This window comes from Chinchilla lanigera, unplaced genomic scaffold, assembly GCF_000276665.1.
Source record: "Chinchilla lanigera isolate Chin_1 unplaced genomic scaffold, ChiLan1.0 scaffold00089, whole genome shotgun sequence".
NCBI classification, from domain to species: Eukaryota; Metazoa; Chordata; class Mammalia; order Rodentia; family Chinchillidae; genus Chinchilla; species Chinchilla lanigera.
In genome coordinates this window covers 5,202,418-5,221,803 of record NW_004955490.1, presented here as the reverse complement: position 1 = coordinate 5,221,803, position 19,386 = coordinate 5,202,418, and the positions used below count along the sequence as shown (strand labels likewise).

Below are 19,386 nucleotides of genomic sequence, written 5' to 3'. Positions count from 1 at the left end.
ATAATGTGCAGCTTAACATAAGGGATTGGCTTCAAGATTTTTACCTACTTTCTCTTCCAATAGATTTAGTGTTTCTGGTTTATATTGAGATCTGTGACCCATTTTGACTTGAGTTTGGTGCATGGTGATAGACTTGGGTCTATTTTCAGTCTTTGGCAGGTGGCAAGCCAATTTTTCCAGCACCATTTATTAAAGAGACTGTTGTTCTCCCCGTGAGTTTGTTTGACCCCTTTGTCAAAGATTAGGTGGCTGAGTGTGTTTGTGGTTGTACCTCCTTCTTCCAGTCTGTTCCACTGATCCTCTGGTTTGGTTTTTAGCCATGACCATGTCGATTTTATCACAGTAGCTATGTAGTATAATTTCAGGTCAGGGATTGTGAGGGTAGGCAGAGAGTTCATGAACAAAAACCAAACTGCACGTGAAATCCTTCAAAGAATCAACAACTGGGATCTCATCCTACTGAAAAGTTTCTGCACATCCAAAGAAACTGCCAGCAGAGTAAAAAGAAAACCCACAAATTGGGAAAAAATTTTAGCTGACTGTCCCTCGGACCAAGGTCTTCTATCTAGAACATATAAAGAATTAAAAAACATCAGCCTTCCCCTCAACTGAATGACCCAATCCAAAAATGGGCATCTGAGATGAACACACACTTCTCAGATAAAGAAACAAATGGCAAATAGATAGATGAGAAAATGTTCACAATCATTTGTCATTTGAGAAATGCAAATTAAAACAACATTGGGATTTCATCTCACTCCAGTAAGAATGGCTATCATTAAGAAATCAACCAATAACAAATGCTGGCAAGGCTGTGGAGAAATAGGAGCTCTTCTCCACTGCTGGTGGGAATGCAGACTGGTGAAACCACTGTGGAAGTCAGATTCCTCAGCAAACTAGGTCTAGAGGTCCCATTCAACCCAGCTATTTCCCTTCTGGGTATTTTTCCAGAAGATCTGAAAACATCATATCACAGCAATATATATGCACCCATGTTCATAGCAGCGCAATGTGTAATTGCTAAATTGTGAAAGCAATCCAAATGTCCATCCACTGAGGAATGGATAAAAAAATTGTGGTACTTTTATATAATGGAATATTACTCAGCTATAAAGAAAGAAAAACTCGAGACCTTTATAGGTAAGTGGTCACAACTACAGACCACACTCATAAGTGAAATAAACCAGACCTCCACATGTAAGCAGCATATTGTCTCACTAATGTAAGAACCTGAAAGAGTGAATAAAAATTAGGAGGTATGACAGACATTGTGAAATGAAAGGAAAATGCTCAAAAGAACAACTGGGCTGAGGGAACAGAGAAAAGAAAGAAGGGGAGATTATGTATGTATGTATGTATATACAGGATAACTAGCATAGTTGTACTACTGACTTCTATTGCTTTACTGAAAGGAACAAGTAATGATTAATTATTTGATCAACTTTACAGGTCTATTTTTTTTCCTGAGAACCCACTTTGAAGATATCAGTATGTAATACCACTACCACTGTCAATTTCCTACCACTTTGTCTGTAACTCTGTATTGCATGCGTTGTTCTTATGCTGTTTTGTAAATGGATGTCTGTTTGTTAATTTGTTTTCCTTCTTTTATTCTTAAAATAAATTCTAAAAACATAAGGGATTGGCATATGAAGACCCAGATTCCATCCAGGTTATGCATTGGAATTGAGTCTGGGGATGCCACATGGTGGGGGAATGACTTCTTATCCACCTCACACAGCAGGCTAACTCCCTTTTACTTCCTAGTCTCTTTTGTCTCTTATTTTCTATAGTATCTGCCCCCCAGGGTAAATAGCTCTCACATTTAAAACAAGATGACTTCCTTTGCCTTTGTTTCTTTCCCAGCTACTTCCTTCACTGTGATTCCCTATCTCTTGCAGTGCAACTTCTCCAAAGTTTTCTTGATATCATAGCAATCATTCCTCTCACTTCTTACAATCCACTCCAATAGGCCTCTGCTTCCATCACTCTAGGAATACCTCTTGTCTTCCATGCTACCAGTTCTAGTGCATACTTTTGTGTCCTAAGAGTATCTGATATCTCAGCAGTCTTTGACACATGAGTCTTAAAGCACTCTCATATTTTGACTTCTGTGATAACACATATTCAGCTGTTATTGGAGGTCTGAGGGAATTTAGTTTGGATCAAAAGGTGTGACAAAACTCTTACCATACTCCCTATAAATTTTTTATAGAAAAACACTGTAAGTAACAGGTCCCCTTGAAGCCCAAATCAGTGGCCCAAAGGGAGTTCAGAAGCCAATGCTCAATTTTCATGCCATGGCAGTCTTCAACATCTATGGTCATTAATGAATGCTTGCCATGTACTAGACAGCATTCTAATCACTTAAGATGCATTAATTAAGTTAAACCTCACTGTAAGACTGCAGGCAAAGGGCATGAGTACCTCTATTATCCCATTTCATGACTGGGAAGGTTGACAAACACAGCTGCTAAATGTAGAGCTGGCTTAGAAATCCCAGATACATGCATACCCATGTATATAATAGCAGAACTCATAATAGCTAAAACTTGGAAGCAGCCTATAAGTCCATCAGCAGATGAGTGGATAAAGAAGATGTGGCACTAGACACATAGACTCTGCCATAAAGAAGGACAAAGCTGAGTCATGTGTAGGGAAATGGATGCACCTTGGGACCATAATGTTAAGTGAAATAATTCAGACACACAAGCTTAAATATCACACGGTTTGTTTATATGAGTAACCCAAAATATACATAAATTAAAGGGCAGAATAAAGGACAGATAGTAGGAAACAGTGAGATAGATATTTTGCAAAAGAGAAAGTGACCGAGATATGGAGGGACAGGGGAGGGATGGAAGGAGAAGGGGATGAAAACAGACTGAAGATGTGTTATGTCAATGTACCGATTCCCCATGAGGAATGGAACCATTGTGTACTAAAAACATGCACTAATAGAAAACTGTAAATCCCTGTAGTCTGACTGCAGAGATCACACTGTAAACACCACGCTATAGCATGAGAAGTGTGTCCGGCTTTGTGAAAGCATGAGGCGCACCCATCCCCTGCGATCTAATTAAAAGTCAGCAATGATGGAGAGTCAATCACACATGCCACTTGCTTGCAGATGACTTTTCAAAATTAAAATTTTTATTAATTTAAAAATCCAGAAATACAGTGACTACTTAAATAAGTACCATTTTGAGGTACATGTCCTATGAGAAGAGTGAAAGGGTAATATTGTCATATTATTCTTACTTGTTTACATGAGCTAACCAGAAAATGGCTATGACTGTGAAATGGTGCTTATGGTCTTTGTTGTTCCAAGTGTTTATGATACAAATAAATACACAAGAAGAACCACATTCATTCTTCTTTGCTAACTACAGGTGGCTTGGCCTTTTTCCTACGACCTACTCTCTACAGACACCGAACACTGGAAGGTTTCTACGTTCACTGACATAGCTCACCAGCTCCTGCTTCCCACAACACTCTGGAAAGATGTGACCCAGCACCAGGAGTAAGGCACCTATCTGGGGAAGCACTCTGGATATTCTCTTAAGGCTGAGCATTAAGAGAACACCTGGATAAGAAGGCTTCATGGTGAAGCATCTAGAAGTGGAATCACCACTTTGCTTCAGGATCCAGTTACCGGTTTCTGTGCTATGGAAGTTACTCCTCTCTGAAAGGGAGGCAGCAGCTGTTAATACCATGTCCCCCATAACACTCTGTGGCTTATGAGCCCAGGATGTCCTGCCTCTTTCTCTTGAGGAGAATGTTTGTGGTGGGCTGGTGAAAGGATTATTCCATGAATTTCTGGCCACAGGGATTGTATTCATTTACAAAAAACAGACTTTTATGGCAGATTGCTGTTAACACCAGACCTTTTATGTTTCCACCTATTTGTGTCAAATTCATTAAGAGAAAACATGTTGTCTCACCTATCATCACAGAGTGGAAAATACAGGACTTCTGAGTCCTTCATATTTCTTAGTACTCACTAGAGTTCATTCATGACCATCAGAGAGAACAGATCCAGAGGCATGCTTGAGATCTTTTTTTGTGAAAAATTTAGTTCTCCCACAAAGATGATGTCTACAGCCAGACCTCACAGTTGGTAATTTATGCTCTAGTATGGATTGCACATAGACATTTTATGAACAGTTATTCATAGAATCCCTAACTCAAATCCATGCTTGTTGGATAAGGTGAACATAGTAGGAAGGTTTAGCATAAATGGCTTTATCAGAATTCTCAAATGAAAGGCAGCTTTCTTAACTGAAGGGCCAACATTCAGAAGCTCGTAAAGATTGAGCCTCTTTGCACAGTAAAAAACCCAAATCTTGAAGAAGGAAAACTGCCCTTCTAAGGGGCTTCTAGAATTTAGTAATTCTGCCTACATTTTCTGGCTAGACAAGTACAGCTTCAAGAAAATTAGTGAATATTGATCTACTAACTGGTGGACTTTTTTGCTGCAAAAATAAGACAGGGTCTTTGACTTTTATCAGTTCCTTTCATCAACAATTATTTTGTTTATATCGATTCAGTTTCTGCTAATAGTACCCAATTGTAACTTCTCTTTAGAGGCTTCTTAGGATGAGGGGAAAGAAGGGCAATCAGTAAGGAAAAGTTATTTACCACCTAAAAGTGAATGAGATCAGAAATGCTGCTTTTTGTCTTCACTCTGCCCCTATAGCTACTGAGTTCAACGGCCAGCTCAGAGGCTTAAGAACAGAGCCTTTTGTTTAAAAGGCTTCATTTGTCCTCTTAGGACACCAACCACCTCCAAGGTCTTTCAGGCAGAGAAAGGCAGAATCTAGGCTGGCTTTGCCTCAGTGCAGAGGCTGTAGTTTCGTGTGTGTGTGCGCGCGCATGTGTGTGTATGCGCGCGTGTGTGTATGCGCGCATGTGCATATGCAAGGATGGGCAATTCATTTTCTTTTAAAGAACAAAAGATTTCTAACATTCAAAGAGTATCATTTCATACAAATAACTGCTCTATTCTCCAGAGCTCCTACTAAGCAATTCCCTTCTCTTTCTTTCCTTTGAATAACTTTTAAGATAGAAACCCTGGGGTTTCATTTGTTCCTTAGCATGTAAAGAAATGTGATTCTCCAAGAAACTAGAGCTGTGTTGTGGTATTCTATCCCTCCTCCTCCCACAAATCATTCAAGACTCTGCTAGTCTCTTTAGAGGAGATGGCTAAGGGCTGACACACCACTCCACATAAAGGAGCAAGTTATGCTATGCATGGCGTGAATAACTGACTGCATCTGAGTTGGATTGTAGGGTACTGTTGATTTAAGCAAAATAAGCCGGCAGTCCAGCTGCAGCTTGAGTTTTCTTGCTTGACCCTGTCTATTACTATCTGACTTGCCTAACACTGACCCTTTTCAGATCTATCCAGGTACAAAACCTTGACCAAATCTTCAAGCTCTGTTCTGCACACACGACTTGAACACATCTGGCTGATTTGAGCTTCTCCTTCAGTGAATATCTTCCACTGGCCTAAAAACCAAACACAGAAGGGCAGGAAAGTGTAAGAGGACAGCAGAGTCAATGGAATCTCCCACCTCGTCTTTCCCATCTACTTACTCATCTAATCACTAGAGGATTTCAAATACAACTGGAGAACTACTGGTCCAAGGTCAGTAAACTCTTCTTCACTCTAAATGTATTTTGAACTGCTTTGCTTTCCCCAGCCACAGGAGAACATGATTCCCTCTCCTTGAAACTTGATCTCTGCTCCTTTCTCCCTTGGGTTCCTCACTTTTTCCTATTCTCTCTGATGCAATGGGAAGGTAGAGGGAGAAGGAAAAGAAGATCTGGGCAAGGAACTAGCTTTCACGGAAGCCCCGAGATGCCAGACTCTGCTAGGCACAGTGCATAAAGGAATTGGGTTTGCTCTTCATGCCTGCGGTTCTCACAGATCTCACTTCTTCCAGATGCACAGTTTGAGGCACACCCCATCTGGTTTCACTGTATACCCCAAATCCTAATGGCTAATGGGCAAAGAGTATGTCTAAATCATCTCTCAAGTCATCTAGATCACAGCACAGTGCCTTGTTCACAGTATGAACTAAAATGTATTCTTCAAAATTAAATAGTATTTTCAGAAGTCACATTTTTGATCCTGGAATCTTAGACCCTGCCTCCATTATTCCTTACTTCCAATACCTTCATTTGAATACTCACACTATTCATTTTACTTTCTATTAGTTCTGCAAGAAAAACAATTGACCTCATCAACTCTATTTCCAGTTGCCTATTGGATAATTTTTCTTTGATGGCCTATAAGTATTTTAATCCAAATATTTCAAGTGAAACTCTTCACCAATACTTCTTCAGAGTTTCCCATTGGTGAATGGCATTACTATTCACTCACTGTATAAAGTTGTTAATATTGGAGTCATCCCAAACTCCTTTCTCTCTTTCACACCAATTTTGATAATTAAACCCAAGAAATGACTGTCTTACTGAACTTTCCTCACCATCCCACTGACTTCAGTATGATAGCTTCCTAATTGAATCTATTGTCAGCTCTCTCACCTATAGTCCATTTCTTCACACAGCAAGTGTCTCTTTCTAAAAACAGATATACATGTACCATCCATTAGAAAACCCAGCCATTGTTCTCTGATCTGGAGATCAAATCCAACTTGTTAGCGTAGGAAATGAGACTCTCTAAATCTGGTTTCAAAAAAGTAGGTGCTTAATAAATCTATTTTTTTGTTGTTGTTGTTTTTCTCCGGTACCGGGAACCGAACTCACGACCTTGCGCTTGCCAGGCAGGTGCTTTGCCGCTGAGCTAAATCCCCAGCCCTTAATAAATCTATCTGAAAGCCCAGAGATGTCTTCCTAAAGCACTGGTTTGATTCTAGTAGGCTGTTTGTAATTTTTCAGCAACTCCCTATGTTACTTGCTTACATGTGAAACTTTCACTGGTTTCTTCTGGGCCCTCAGACTACTTCCCACCAACCTTTCTCATCTTTCAGTAGACCCCACTGTGGCTTTTGTGATCCTTCCTCATCCCCACCCACATTTCTTGTTTGGTCCTGGCTGAATCTTCTCTCAGGCTGCACCCTCTTCCTGGACTGATTTCTTGACCCATAGCGCAGTCACGCCCTTCTATTTCAAAACACACCTCCTCCCCGAAGCCTTCCCAACTAAACCCACTTGGCTCTCACCTCATTGTTCCTTGCAGATTCCCCTGAGCATGTAAACTGTTTAACCCCTCAGACTATATTAATTCATACTCAAAGTGTTTTCATGTTCTATCTTGTCTCTTAAAATTCCCTGTGGATAGAAACTGTGCCTTTTATTCCATTAGAAGTGCTCTCTTCCACTCCCAGTGCCTAGCAGTATCTAGTCCCTAGGCTCCATCTAGTGTAGAATGTGGGAGAGTTGCAAGTATGCTTGAATGCCTGAGTGCTTTTAAAGAAACATGACCACCCAGGGGCAGTTCTAAAAGAGTCAAAGAACTTTGATATAACACAGGAATTGATATATATTCCTTTTCTTTCTGTGTCTCATTTGCATCTCCAGAGAACATAGCAACATAGCCTTCTAGCCGTGAAGTCTCCGCTTCTGTACCAGACCTGATATTTTGTGTGAAGTCTTTTGCAACCCTCTTGAGATTCTAGGCTTAGCAATTTCATTCACTACATTCAGGAATCCTCGACCTGAGGTAGCTTATGCTTACCCTACATCTGGGTTGGTATTAATTATGTCCAAGCTTTTCAGTTCACATTCAGACATCCTATTTGCTGCTAAATCGCCCTAAGGAAAAATAAAATATTCTCTAATGTTGATATTGAGTACTTTAAATGTTCACTAAGAATACAGAGCAACTTTAGTTGTGCCAGGGGTGCACTGAACAACTCGATACGTTTCCAGTGAGGAGTAAAGAAAAGTAACACTTACTCAGGGTTGTCCTGGTCACCAGCTTGAAGTGGTGTAGTTCCTCAAACATTCTCTTAGAGATCTTTTCAATGTGGAAGTGCTGGAGAATTCCTGGGGTCAAGCAAAAAGTGGGGCAGGCAGTCAGGCACTCTCTTTCTGGATCCACCAGTACCTTTTGCTGCCTGGGCTGAACACACTGTTTCATTACTGGGACTAACAATACTGAGCTGGGCTGTGTAATGTGCTTAACCGAGAACTTGGATATCTAGAGGGTTATAATCATCTCCACTTGTTTCCTTGGCTGACTGGCCTCCCCTTGGCTTGTCTAGGGAATGAAGATAAGGATAATAGCGCTGCTGACCATGGGACCCCATTCTAGGGAAAGCCACATGGATTGAAGCATGGCTGCTGGTCAGAGCTTCTGCAGCCAAAGACAGTATTAGAAATTCTGTCTTTCTTCCAAATCTGGGTAGACTTTGTCCTTACCAAACCAGTAGCCTGCCCTCCTGGCTAAATATTGAGAGCCATCAGTAGAAGCGCAGGCAGGCTATTTGTGTAAATGAAGAAGCTACCCTTGTTCCTGAACTTACTGGAAAACGTTGTTTTGTGGTTTTTTTTCCATTAGGAAATATAGCTAATTTAACCTTCCCTTTTAAAAAGAATTTGGAGAGTTAAAGTGGAGCGGCCTGTAAAGTCTGAACCTTGCTCAAATAGCTTTAATAGAATAACAGACAAACAACCGAAAACTGCGTAGTAGTTAAAGAGCAACATGTGATAATCTCACTTAAATAATCCAGAAGAGTCTATAGGAGGCAAAGGAGATGAAGCCTGGGTTTTAATCTGGCTACTAAACATAGATCTTGACAATTTAGTCTTGTGCACAGGAGACTGTTTAAATGTTACACTACCAAGCTGCAAGCCATACATACACTACAGTAGGGGGAGAGATGTGCGGTAACAAATACCAGGTTCAATGGTGGGGAAGCCAATAGATTAATGCCTTGTCCTAGGTACTCAGTTACAGGTGTGCTATGGAGAGAAAGGTGGAAAATGGGTATGCTTCCACATAAAGCCAAAATAAGCATGGGCAAAAATGATATATACAATATGGCATATTTTTAAAGACATGGGGAAGAACACATTCTTTAGAGGAAAAACGTTATTGTGAAAAGGACAGAAAAAAATCCCTCCATAAATACAAGAGCAGTATCTCAGAAAGTATGACCTGAGTGCAACCTGCATTCAGAATTGCCATGCCATGTTTTAAGCATGCAAATATTTAGACCCTACCCAAGGCCTGCTGAATTTGCATCTCTGGGATAGAGAGAGGTAACTGCACATGAAAACAGCTCTGTGCACAGTACTGAAACCCCCTAAAACTTGAACACTTTATAACCTTATGTGGGAGCCATGCAGGATGAATATTGTTTTCTAGTTAAAATCTCACATGTACACATAATTACTAGAGAAGTTGACCAGACTCTATGAGGACCAGTCTTCTGCCTATAGAACTGTGTAAATGGCTGTAGGATCACAGTGAACAAAATGCAGTTTGTTATAGTCATTGTGAGTAATTGGAAGAGGGATTGCTCATCATGATTGGGATTACAATCTTCTTGAAGGCAAGGAATAATGCTTTCAATTTGTCTTACCCCAGAGTACAAAGCATGATTTCAGAAACTTAGCTTCACATTGAATGAATGGCTTGTCCTGTCTGGAGAGCTTCACACTGGAAAGGTAATCTACATTTTGGTAGTTTGCAACTCTCAAAAGCTCTTTAGAGCTTTTAAGAAAGAACACTGATACCCAAGCTCTGCCCAGATCAACAAATCAGACTCTGGAGGTAGGGCCCAGGTACTTGGCACTAAACAAAACAAAACAAAACAAAACAAAACAAAACAAAACAAAACAAAACAACTTGTGCAGATGATTCTGACAGGCAGCCAGGATTAAGAACTACTCTATCTTTTGGTGGCATGAGAAAGACAACCTTGGGATCTTCAAAGGTTTTAATCTTTACCACACACCATAGTTAAATTTGAAAGGTCATAATAACAACTGTCTGTGTTAAACATGTCAGTCTCTAAGCAGTCACGAAAACTTCCAACCCGAACAGAAACGTGGTGAAACTAAGTACAGGAGAGTCTTCCCTTCCTTTCTGCTCTCCCTTTACAAAGACAAGAAATTAAGGTTGTGTTGTTTACCTTTACGAATGGTCCAAACGTGGACCTCTACCTGAGGCGGTCTCTCAGTCTCCAGTGCTATTTTTCTGGTAGTCTCCCCATCCTCCATGAATACAGACTCATACACGGGCATTGTTTCCTCTCCACAGAAATAGCCTTTGCTATCAAAGTTTTGGCCTGGAAGTTCTTCTGGAATCAGGAAGCAAGCAGGGTTTGGTCATGGTTTTCCAAAGCTACAAGTGAACTTCTACATTTAGCTATATCATTATTTTTATGACCTTACACTTACTCATAGAAAGTGAGCAGTCAATAAGAACATTCTTACAGAGACAGAAATTCCATCGTTATTTTATTGCCTCAGGACAGGCTGCCCCAGTTAATAGCCACCAAATCACAAAGAAGCATAGAAACTTTGAAGTCCATCTGATGATAGAACCAACAGTTGTACAGAATACTGACCCTGTATATGCTTGCTGCAGTCACTCATAAGTGAACTTACATGAGGAGGAAGAACGTAGCAAGGTAGAAATCTCTGAAGCACTTAAGGGGACATAGGCTTTTCCATACTGGCTCAGGATCATGCTCTGCCCAGTGCAGTGTCGAGAAGAGAGGCCCAGGAAATGGGCTGACAGAGGGACTTGGTTAACTTCCCTGACATCATTTAAGTTTACTTGGAAGACATTTATGACACTCATTTATGTGAATGCACTTGCCCAATGGATCTACCCAAATTGACTTGACATTTCTAAATGCTCTTTAATTTGTTTGTAAGGGGAATGATAATACCAGATCAGTACCAGTGCCAAAACCTAGATGTCAGATTAGTTATTTGTATGTTAAGCCAAATGAACTGTTGGGAGACAAAATAATTGGTCAAATCCGTGAACTATAGATCATTTAATATGGAAACTAAGCTGCAGAATTTCAGCTCCCTGGCATAAAGGTACCAGTCCTCTAAAATTCCCCATTCTACTCTACCCTCCCCTTTCCTCAGCCTCCTATTAGGAAAAGTTTTTCTTGGTTGGTTACCAGTGAGTTCAGTTTCCCTACTAATTTATAATCAGTACTCTATTCAGCTGCATATTCGAAGTGTACATTTAAATCAGCAAAGAGAAACTTTAGATACCCTGGAAACCAAGTATGTGAAGAAGCCATGTCTAAGAATATCTAAATTGTTAAGGATGAAACCACTGAGTGTTCAGTGCTTTGGATGGGTGACTAACTGAGGAGAGTCACTGTCAGCCAATCAGACACATTTGGACTAGAAGTTGTAATCAAATTGCTATTGTGTGTGTCTTGCTGACCCGATCAGATTTCCCACCCCAACAGCATTTGGCACTGTAAGGACCAAACCATGCTCTTCTCTTGACAACTCCAGGTTGGATTGCTCAGTTTGTGGATTATCTTAGGATCATACTTTCTCCATTTGACTTTCTTTTCAGCTGTTTAATTACTTTGGCAGTCCAGTAGTCTTGATGATGTTAGGCAATTAAGGAATCTGTGTTAGCATGTTTCAAGTGGGTGGAAGAGGTTATGGCATGTACAGTGACTTCTGTGTTTTCAAATATCATCTTTATAATGAGAGATGAGTTCATTTGTTAAAATTTGCTCAGCAGTTTAATATTGGCTATGGGTATAACAGACATGAAATCCATGATGGCACTGCAAGTACCTCTAATATGCTCCCAGTATTTTAAAAGAGTCATCCTGCACCACCACCCCTTCCTCTGGAAGAGTTGAACTTATGAGACCAAAGGGATATATAAACAATGAAACCAATTTGTGACTCAACCCCGGATGACACTTGAAAAAAAGAAAAGAAGGAAAGTTTGTCTTTAGAACGACTTATTCAGCAACATCTTCCCCTTTGCACACTTTCTAACTCAAGGTGCTTTCTGATCTCTCCATGCCTACCTATTCTTCCTCCTTTCCAGGGAAGCACGACACACTTGAAATCACTCCTGGATATTACTACTTCCCATGAGAATGCTTTGTCCTGCACCTTCCAGAACTAAGAAGCTGAGAAACCGTTCCTGAGGGAAGTATTAATGACTGATAATAACAAAATGGGACAGATATTCTCACCTTCTGTGTTGTCCAATAAATTTTCTACTTCCACACATCTGCGGAAGAGGGGAAACAGGAAAAACAGATCTTCCAGAGAAACTGGTATAGTCAATTAGAGTTTCATATATTGCCAATTGGTGTTCTGGATGATAGTTTTTAAAACAATAACATCATCTTGTCTAATTATGAAAGTAATACATGCTTGCTAATGCAATTTAGAAAATACAAATAAAAGAGAAGAAAATAGGAACTAGTCATAATTTAGTTATCCAAAGTTAGTCACTCTGAACTTTCTGCCGTATTTTCCTCCAGTCTTCTTAAACAAATCTAAGCATACATATATGCTTACGTATATGTATATACACTTTCTTTTCTAACACAAAAAGTGTGATCACAGTATACATGTTTTTCAGCTTGACTTTTGTACTTAATATATCACAAATGTCTTCCCATGTCACCAAATCTTAGTCTACAATTACTGTTAATAGCTGTATGATATTCCAAAGTACAACTATACACCATAATTTAACCATTCTCATATTGGTGGACTTACAAAATTGTTTTAAACAACCAGTTTTTCTTTTGCAATTTTTTTACTACTTAAACAGTACTGCAGCAAAAATCTTTGTGTGACTATCTTTGTGTATATCTTTGATTACTTTCTTAGGATATCTGGAAGTAAATTTGCTTATTCAAAGGTTTTAATAAATATTATAAATTTCAGAAAGAAGTTGTTTAAAAGGGAAGGCATGTTCCACTTTCACAACATTTTATTTGAATCATTTGCCTCAATAAAATCCTAAGCACCAAGTGAAGTGTGATCTGGTCTGAAGGACTAAGATTCAAATTGGAATATTATGCAGTGACAGAATTTATTTTACATGGGATGTTTTAGGTAACCATTTGTTTTTCTCTAAAAGTATGCTTTAAGAATCTACAAATGTTAGGCCATTGACAGAAGAGAAAATTGTTCTGGTAGAACTGAATTATGTGACGTTAAAGGATTTGGGGATTCAGTGACATCACAGTTAGAGGTCATAATAGGTCATCATGGTTGGATGGCCCTATTACCAATATCATCCTTATAATTCACTTGCTCCCTACCATTAATAACTACATTCCCATGTGAATTTAATGCCTCACTTCTACTCCATATCAGCTAGATCATGTCCTTCCTGTCCATACCCGTCCCATCTACTCTATAAGATGGGGCTCATGTTGTGAAAGATTTTGTGCCTCAATCAGTGCTCATCAAACTTTAATGTATGTACTATACATTAGAATCGCCTGGGGATTTTTAGAAGTCCAATGCGCTATCCATTGCGCTACAGAGCCTCACCTGGGGATTTTTAAACAGTGCAGCTTCTGGTGCAGTAGATCTAGAGTGGGAGCTCTAAGAGTCAGCATTTGCAACCAGCTCCCAGAGGCTGCTGATCTAAGAACTTCAATTTGATTGGCAAGACCAAAATGATCATGGACCTACAGCAATGACTCTCAAATTTTTCTAAATATTATTACAGCCTTGGAATCTTAAAAATTCAAAAACCTAGGCCACATTTCAAGTAAATTAACCATCATAATCTCTGGGGATGGGATACAGGTGTTTTCAGAAGCTCTCTGCGGATTTCGACATGCCAAAAAGTTTGAGAACAACTGGTCCACATGAAAATGCTCCGTAAATATATACTAAGTGTATATTTTCCTTCTAGTCATGAGGGATTATCTAAATTGAGGGAATAAATGATTTAGCTCTCTGCCCACATTGAAAATGTTTGGGATTTCATCTGTTTCTATAAAATTTTTGCAGAAGGCATAAAATGATGAATTCATGTGCCTGGGGCATTATTGATTAAAGCACATTGGAACTGGAAGGGGTCTAGGCAACCATCTGCTCTAACCCTCAGATTTTACAGAAAGGGAAATTTGGCCTCAAAGAGGTAAATTTACTTAATCTACACCATGCAGGAGATCAGTGGCAAGTCAGGATTAGAATACTTGATTAGCCATATCATTATTTGTCATTTCCATTATTATAGCCTGCATTTTTATGTAGCTCACATCTTAAAACCACCACTTAAATTGTTTGCCTTTTTCAAAAAAGGCAGTGAACATTTTCTACTGGAAAAGACAATGGGATGGAAGTGACTGAGTTCTATGCCTCAGTTTTATTATCAACTAGTTTCAAGTCACTTTATACACCTCAGTTTTCTTGTCTTTGAAAAATACAGAGCAACATAATTTTAGAATTTTAGTGTTGGGAGGTAGGTGGAGGGGAGGTAGAGAGAGGTCTAATAACAGACACCAAAATAGACTTACATAGGAGGAATTGGTTCTGGTGCTCTACAACACAGTTTGGTAACTATAATTGACAACAATTTATGATTTATTTCAAATAACTATACAAGTCCAAATGTTTCCAACACAAAAATAATAAAGATTCAAGGAAATGGAAATAATTACCCTGATTTGGTAATTATACATTCTATACATGTATCAAATTACCATACCTCATGATACATTCGAATATTATGTCTCAAAAAATAAAAAGAGAAAAGGCAACAAGAGAAAAAAGGATTGCTTAGAGACCAATTATTCTAACCTTTGCACATATGACTAATGAGATCCAAAGTGGCTATGACACATTTTCAAGGTCATGCAACCACTTAGATTTGGAACACTCTCTTCTAGTGTATCTCACCTGTCTCTGACCCTGTCTAATGCATGTGACTGTGCATTGGTAAGTTAAAGTGATAAATGAAAGATGTTATTAATTCTAATAATCATGACAATCTGAACTCTCTGCTGAAGTAACGGTAAGGTCAGCACTTAAAACTACATTAGAGATGTAGTGGACAGAAGGAAATACCCAGTATATTTCTGAATAGTACATTTTTCCAAGTAGCCATCTATCAGCCCCTCAAGAGAAGAGAGAATGAAGTTTATTCTTAGTAGAACTATTACAATTAGATGACAGATTAATTATATTTCTAATGCCCAAAGAAAGTTGGGAAGGACCACATGTGGATCTCATTCAACCAAGAGCAGGGCCTCCAACCAACGCACCTTTTGCTTTTTTACCTGGACACACCTTGCAGCACTTTCCATCTATTTTTTGAGGATACTTGCAGGGGTATCGATTGGGGCAGTGGATTTTCTTACATTCTTGCTTGGTGACATTACAAGTGCACAGCACACACTCCACAATGCCAAATGCCCGGAGGTTTGGGTGCCAGGACTCGCCATTGGAATAGGTTTTTCCATTGGAAACACACACTAAAAGAGCACAAAGAAACAGAAATTAAAAAGGAAAGTAGCTGAGATGGGGCCCAGTGCTCAGAATCCAAGCCTTGAACTCCTTAACATATCCTTCGTTCCCATCATCGGCATGGAGATACATTTATAGTTTCATGAAGCAAATCCATTCAGAATGTCAAGTGCTATGAGAGTATGACAAACCATCACAGATTGATATTGCTATGGTTTGGGTCTGGAATATCCTCCACAAGACTCATTCGTTCAGAGGTGGGGCTTTGGGAAAGTGATTGAATCGTGGGAGCACTATACTCACCAGTCCACTGATGAATCCACAGGTAAATTTGCTGTTAGGCAGTGCAGGTTGCCGGCAGGGTGGGTCGCTGGGGGTGGGTGTGTGACCTGAAAAGGTCCATTTCCCTCCCGGGTTTCTTCCTTCCTGGCCACCACTATGTGAGTGGCTTTCCTAGAGGGCAGGCCCTTGTATCATGCCATTTCTGCATTTGACCCTCCCAACCACAGATGGAAGCTTCTGAATCTGTGAGCCAAAATAAATCTTTCCTACTTTCAATTGTGGGTGTTGAGTATTTTGTCTTGAAAATGAGAATGTGACAATGACAGGTACAGACCTTAACTCTGCTGGTGTACTCTTTCGTGTGGCAAGGGTAGTACCAAGACAAAACTGAGAGGGGTGTGCCTCTTGGGTAATTGTGAAGGGGTAGCCTTTCATGCCTCTACCCCTCAGACAACTTCTTCAGCTTCCAATCTTGTAATAGTTGTGGGCATTTGACTACAGAGAATCACTGTGTGCGCCACAGATATCTTTAGGCACTCTGGAATTTGTTGAGTGCTTTTTTTTAAGGCAAGAAGAAGTATCTGGGCTTCAGGCCAAGGGGCCTATGAAGAGGAGAGAACACAGGAACATCCTTCCACTACATCAAACCCAAATTTATTAGGCTGCTATAGTAAAGCATGGCACTAGACTCTAGGATATGAAATTGAAAGGGCTGTGAATGGGAAGATCTGAGAAGGAGTTCTATCCCTTTTGGAGAGTGCAAGCCATGACTGAGTCTGGGTGTGTTTTTCATTATTCCCATCATCTCATCACACCCAGGGAGACTTGTCAGCATCCCAATCAACAACATCTCTGGGGCGGGTTGTATTACTTTGGGTGCGGCAGGGGGGTAGAAATAGCCCCACTTGGGGCGTTTCTAGGAATTGACTGATTTGGCTGCAAGACAGCAGGCTCAGGATGAATCACTGAGCTATTTCTTTCTCATCAAGTCCACTGGGTCACATTAAGAAATATGAATGATGTTGGCCTTTTATTCTCCTTTGCAAAAGCTGCAGGAATTCTGGGCACTGTAACCGGTCAGCCCATGTCAAGATTTCCAAGTACCTAAACCAGAGAAGGCACCAACCTTCCATTGAGTCAGCATAGAGACTTGATACCTAAACTGTGAGGTACACAGGATGGATAGGATCAAACAAAATGGTAGAGTACTATGACTTCTCCTCTCTGAATCTAATAAGGAACCAAGTAGTTAGACTTGAGAATATAGCATCATTAGCAAAAGAGTTAGGGAGAAGGGTGAACTTTGCTGAGTAGCAAGGCAGACAGGACTCCCAGTGTCAAATAGCTGGGCACCCTGTCTCCTAAACATTCGGGCTGAGGGAACAGTCCAGGTTAGATGAGAGGACACACTCTGCAGCAGAATACAGTGAGGTCAATTATCTAGAGGGAAATATTGCCTTTTCCCCAGCAACAAATACTCAGATGAGTTTGAATCTTCCAGCTGGGGAGTTGGGAGCTGGGGGTGGAGATAAATGATTCTCTAGTGAACTGTAACAGAAAGGTCAGAAAAGAACTGCTGCATCCAAATTGATGGGGGCAGATGAATAAATGTAAACCAGCTGGGGCTTTTGCAGGATACAGAGACAACCAAGGGATGAGCCTCTACCTTGAAAATAAAGAGGCCTTATAGACATTAGGAGATTTTGATATAAAAAGGTCATTTCCACACATTTTTAGAAAGGTTTTGACATACTTTCGGAGCAAATGGAATCTATGAAGAAAAATTTAGGATAGAAAATCAAACAGCATCTTTATCCAACTCTTCCTCATTTTATAAACTCGTATCAGAATATCCTGAGATTTAAAAATAATAACTAAATAGTTCCAATTCTTTTAATATACTGCCATGTATTAATAATTTTATTTAGACTGTTCTTATAAGCCTGTAGGGTTCAAAAGCAATTTAATTTTTAAATCTGTAATCTGAAATTTGCAGCTAACCAGTAACAGATGTGATCGATTAGCTTTGGCTTGATTAGCTTTGAGATACTAGGAATTCTTCAGAGTGAATTGTTTTTCACCCATGTTATTTAATCATTTAGTTTAACAGTTTACTACTTTAACCCGCTCAGAGAACAGACTTTAATTTGTGTTTCCTTTAAGGGAAACAAAACATGTTTGTGGTTTCATAAAAAGGACCTAGCTCAGCTCTTGCTCCAAAGAGATGGTCGACAGGATCCCTAAAAAATAAGGACCAGTTAGTGGTTTTACAAAACTTCTCCTCCCAGCTCTGCTACCAAGATTGGGTTGGTGGAGGCCAGAAAATTGTGTGTGGGAGAAAGCAGGGTCCATCGATAAATGTTGGTGCTTGCTGTAGTCAGTTGGTTGCCTGAGTGGGCTGCAGGTCTGAGCTAACCTGATCAGTCATCCTGGTACTCTGCCAGGTGGTTTCTTGCTTGATTACTCATTTTGAAGGACAGTCTCCTCATAGCTACATGTCGAACCAGAATCTCTGAGTACAGGACCAGGAACATTTAACAAGGAGCCATCTGAGTGTCGTGGCACATGTCTGTAATCCCAGAACTCAGGAGGCTGAAGCAGGAGGATCGCTGTGAGTTTGAGGCTAGCCTGCGCTACAAAGTGAGTTCAAGGCCAGCCTGCACTGCATAGTGAGACCCTGTCTCAAAAAGACAAATGAACTCCCAAAAAGCAAACAGAAAAAAAAAAAACCCAGGGGCTGGGGATTTAGCTCAGTGGCAAAGCGCCTGCCTGGCAAGCGCAAGGTCGTGAGTTCGGTTCCTGGTACCGGAGAAAAATTTAAAAAAAACCAAAAAAAAAGAGAAAAAAAAAAAAAAAACCCAAAACCAAGGAGCCCCAGGAGAATCTGGGGTGCACTGAGGTTTGAGGAAGGCTATTGCTAAGGCTTAGATAAGAACTTTGGAAGTGTTTGGCACTGATTCCCTTTGAATATTTCATGATCTACTTGCTAAAGACCCAAGGAATTTTCCCGAATGATCTCCAAACCCCAGAGACAGTTGAGAAAGTGCTAGAGGTTGCTTTGCAAGCACAAAGGGTTTTTTATTATGCTTCATTGGCTGCATTTAGGAAAGTCCTAAGAATCCTCAGGAGTCACTTGTTCATGCTCACTTTGTAGACTTATTAGTGAGTGATCATGTGAATATTGTGCATTCAAAGGAGAAAAGGTTCTTTCAGCTCCAGGCCTCATAAGTACAAGGGTGCCAAGACTCTGATACAGACGCAGTACAAAAGGAAGATGCCACTTACCTTGTCCGTGCTTATGTTTGTTATTGATGACAATCTGCACAATAGTTCCAGATGCCTGCTGAGAATCCATAAGAGCTCCCCGGTGACTTCTGGCCCCAGGAAAGCGGGGCAATCCTCCAGCTTGTCGGCTTGGTGGAGGATCATAGTGAGAGCGGTGGTAGGAGTGTCTCTATAAAATGATAAGAACAAATTTGGTCTAAAAGCAATCCACCAGTGTGACTGCAGAGACTGAGTTATATACATTAGAAGCCATTTGATAAGTTTGACATTTAGTGATGAACTCTGACTTTAACTGCATGTCCTCCTACACCACAAGAAGCATGGATGTGACCATGTGAAAGCAGGTTAGATTCATAGATAAACTCCTGAAAGAGAAAACAACCAAAAGGGCTAAAGTGT

At 40.1% G+C, this 19,386-nt stretch overlaps 1 protein-coding gene across 6 annotated transcripts in view; it reads right to left on the bottom strand.

The window, feature by feature from the left end:
- Window positions 1-3,124: 3,124 nt before the first annotated feature.
- The window catches only part of Chrdl1 (chordin-like 1), a 110,372-nt gene continuing 94,110 nt past the window's right edge, over window positions 3,125-19,386 (bottom strand). For 4 of the 6 annotated variants that reach the window (XM_005404652.2, XM_013504551.1, XM_013504552.1 and 1 more), the window contains 5 exons: window positions 18,988-19,156; window positions 15,219-15,428; window positions 10,110-10,277; window positions 7,927-8,016; window positions 3,125-5,511 (listed from right to left, as the gene is read on the bottom strand). In XM_005404652.2, coding sequence (XP_005404709.1) covers window positions 5,381-5,511; window positions 7,927-8,016; window positions 10,110-10,277; window positions 15,219-15,428; window positions 18,988-19,156 — 768 coding nt within the window. In that variant the 3' untranslated portion in view covers window positions 3,125-5,380. The remainder of the gene's footprint in view (window positions 5,512-7,926; window positions 8,017-10,109; window positions 10,278-15,218; window positions 15,429-18,987; window positions 19,157-19,386) is intronic. The other 2 variants (XM_005404653.2, XM_005404654.2) reach the window with 1 other exon arrangement.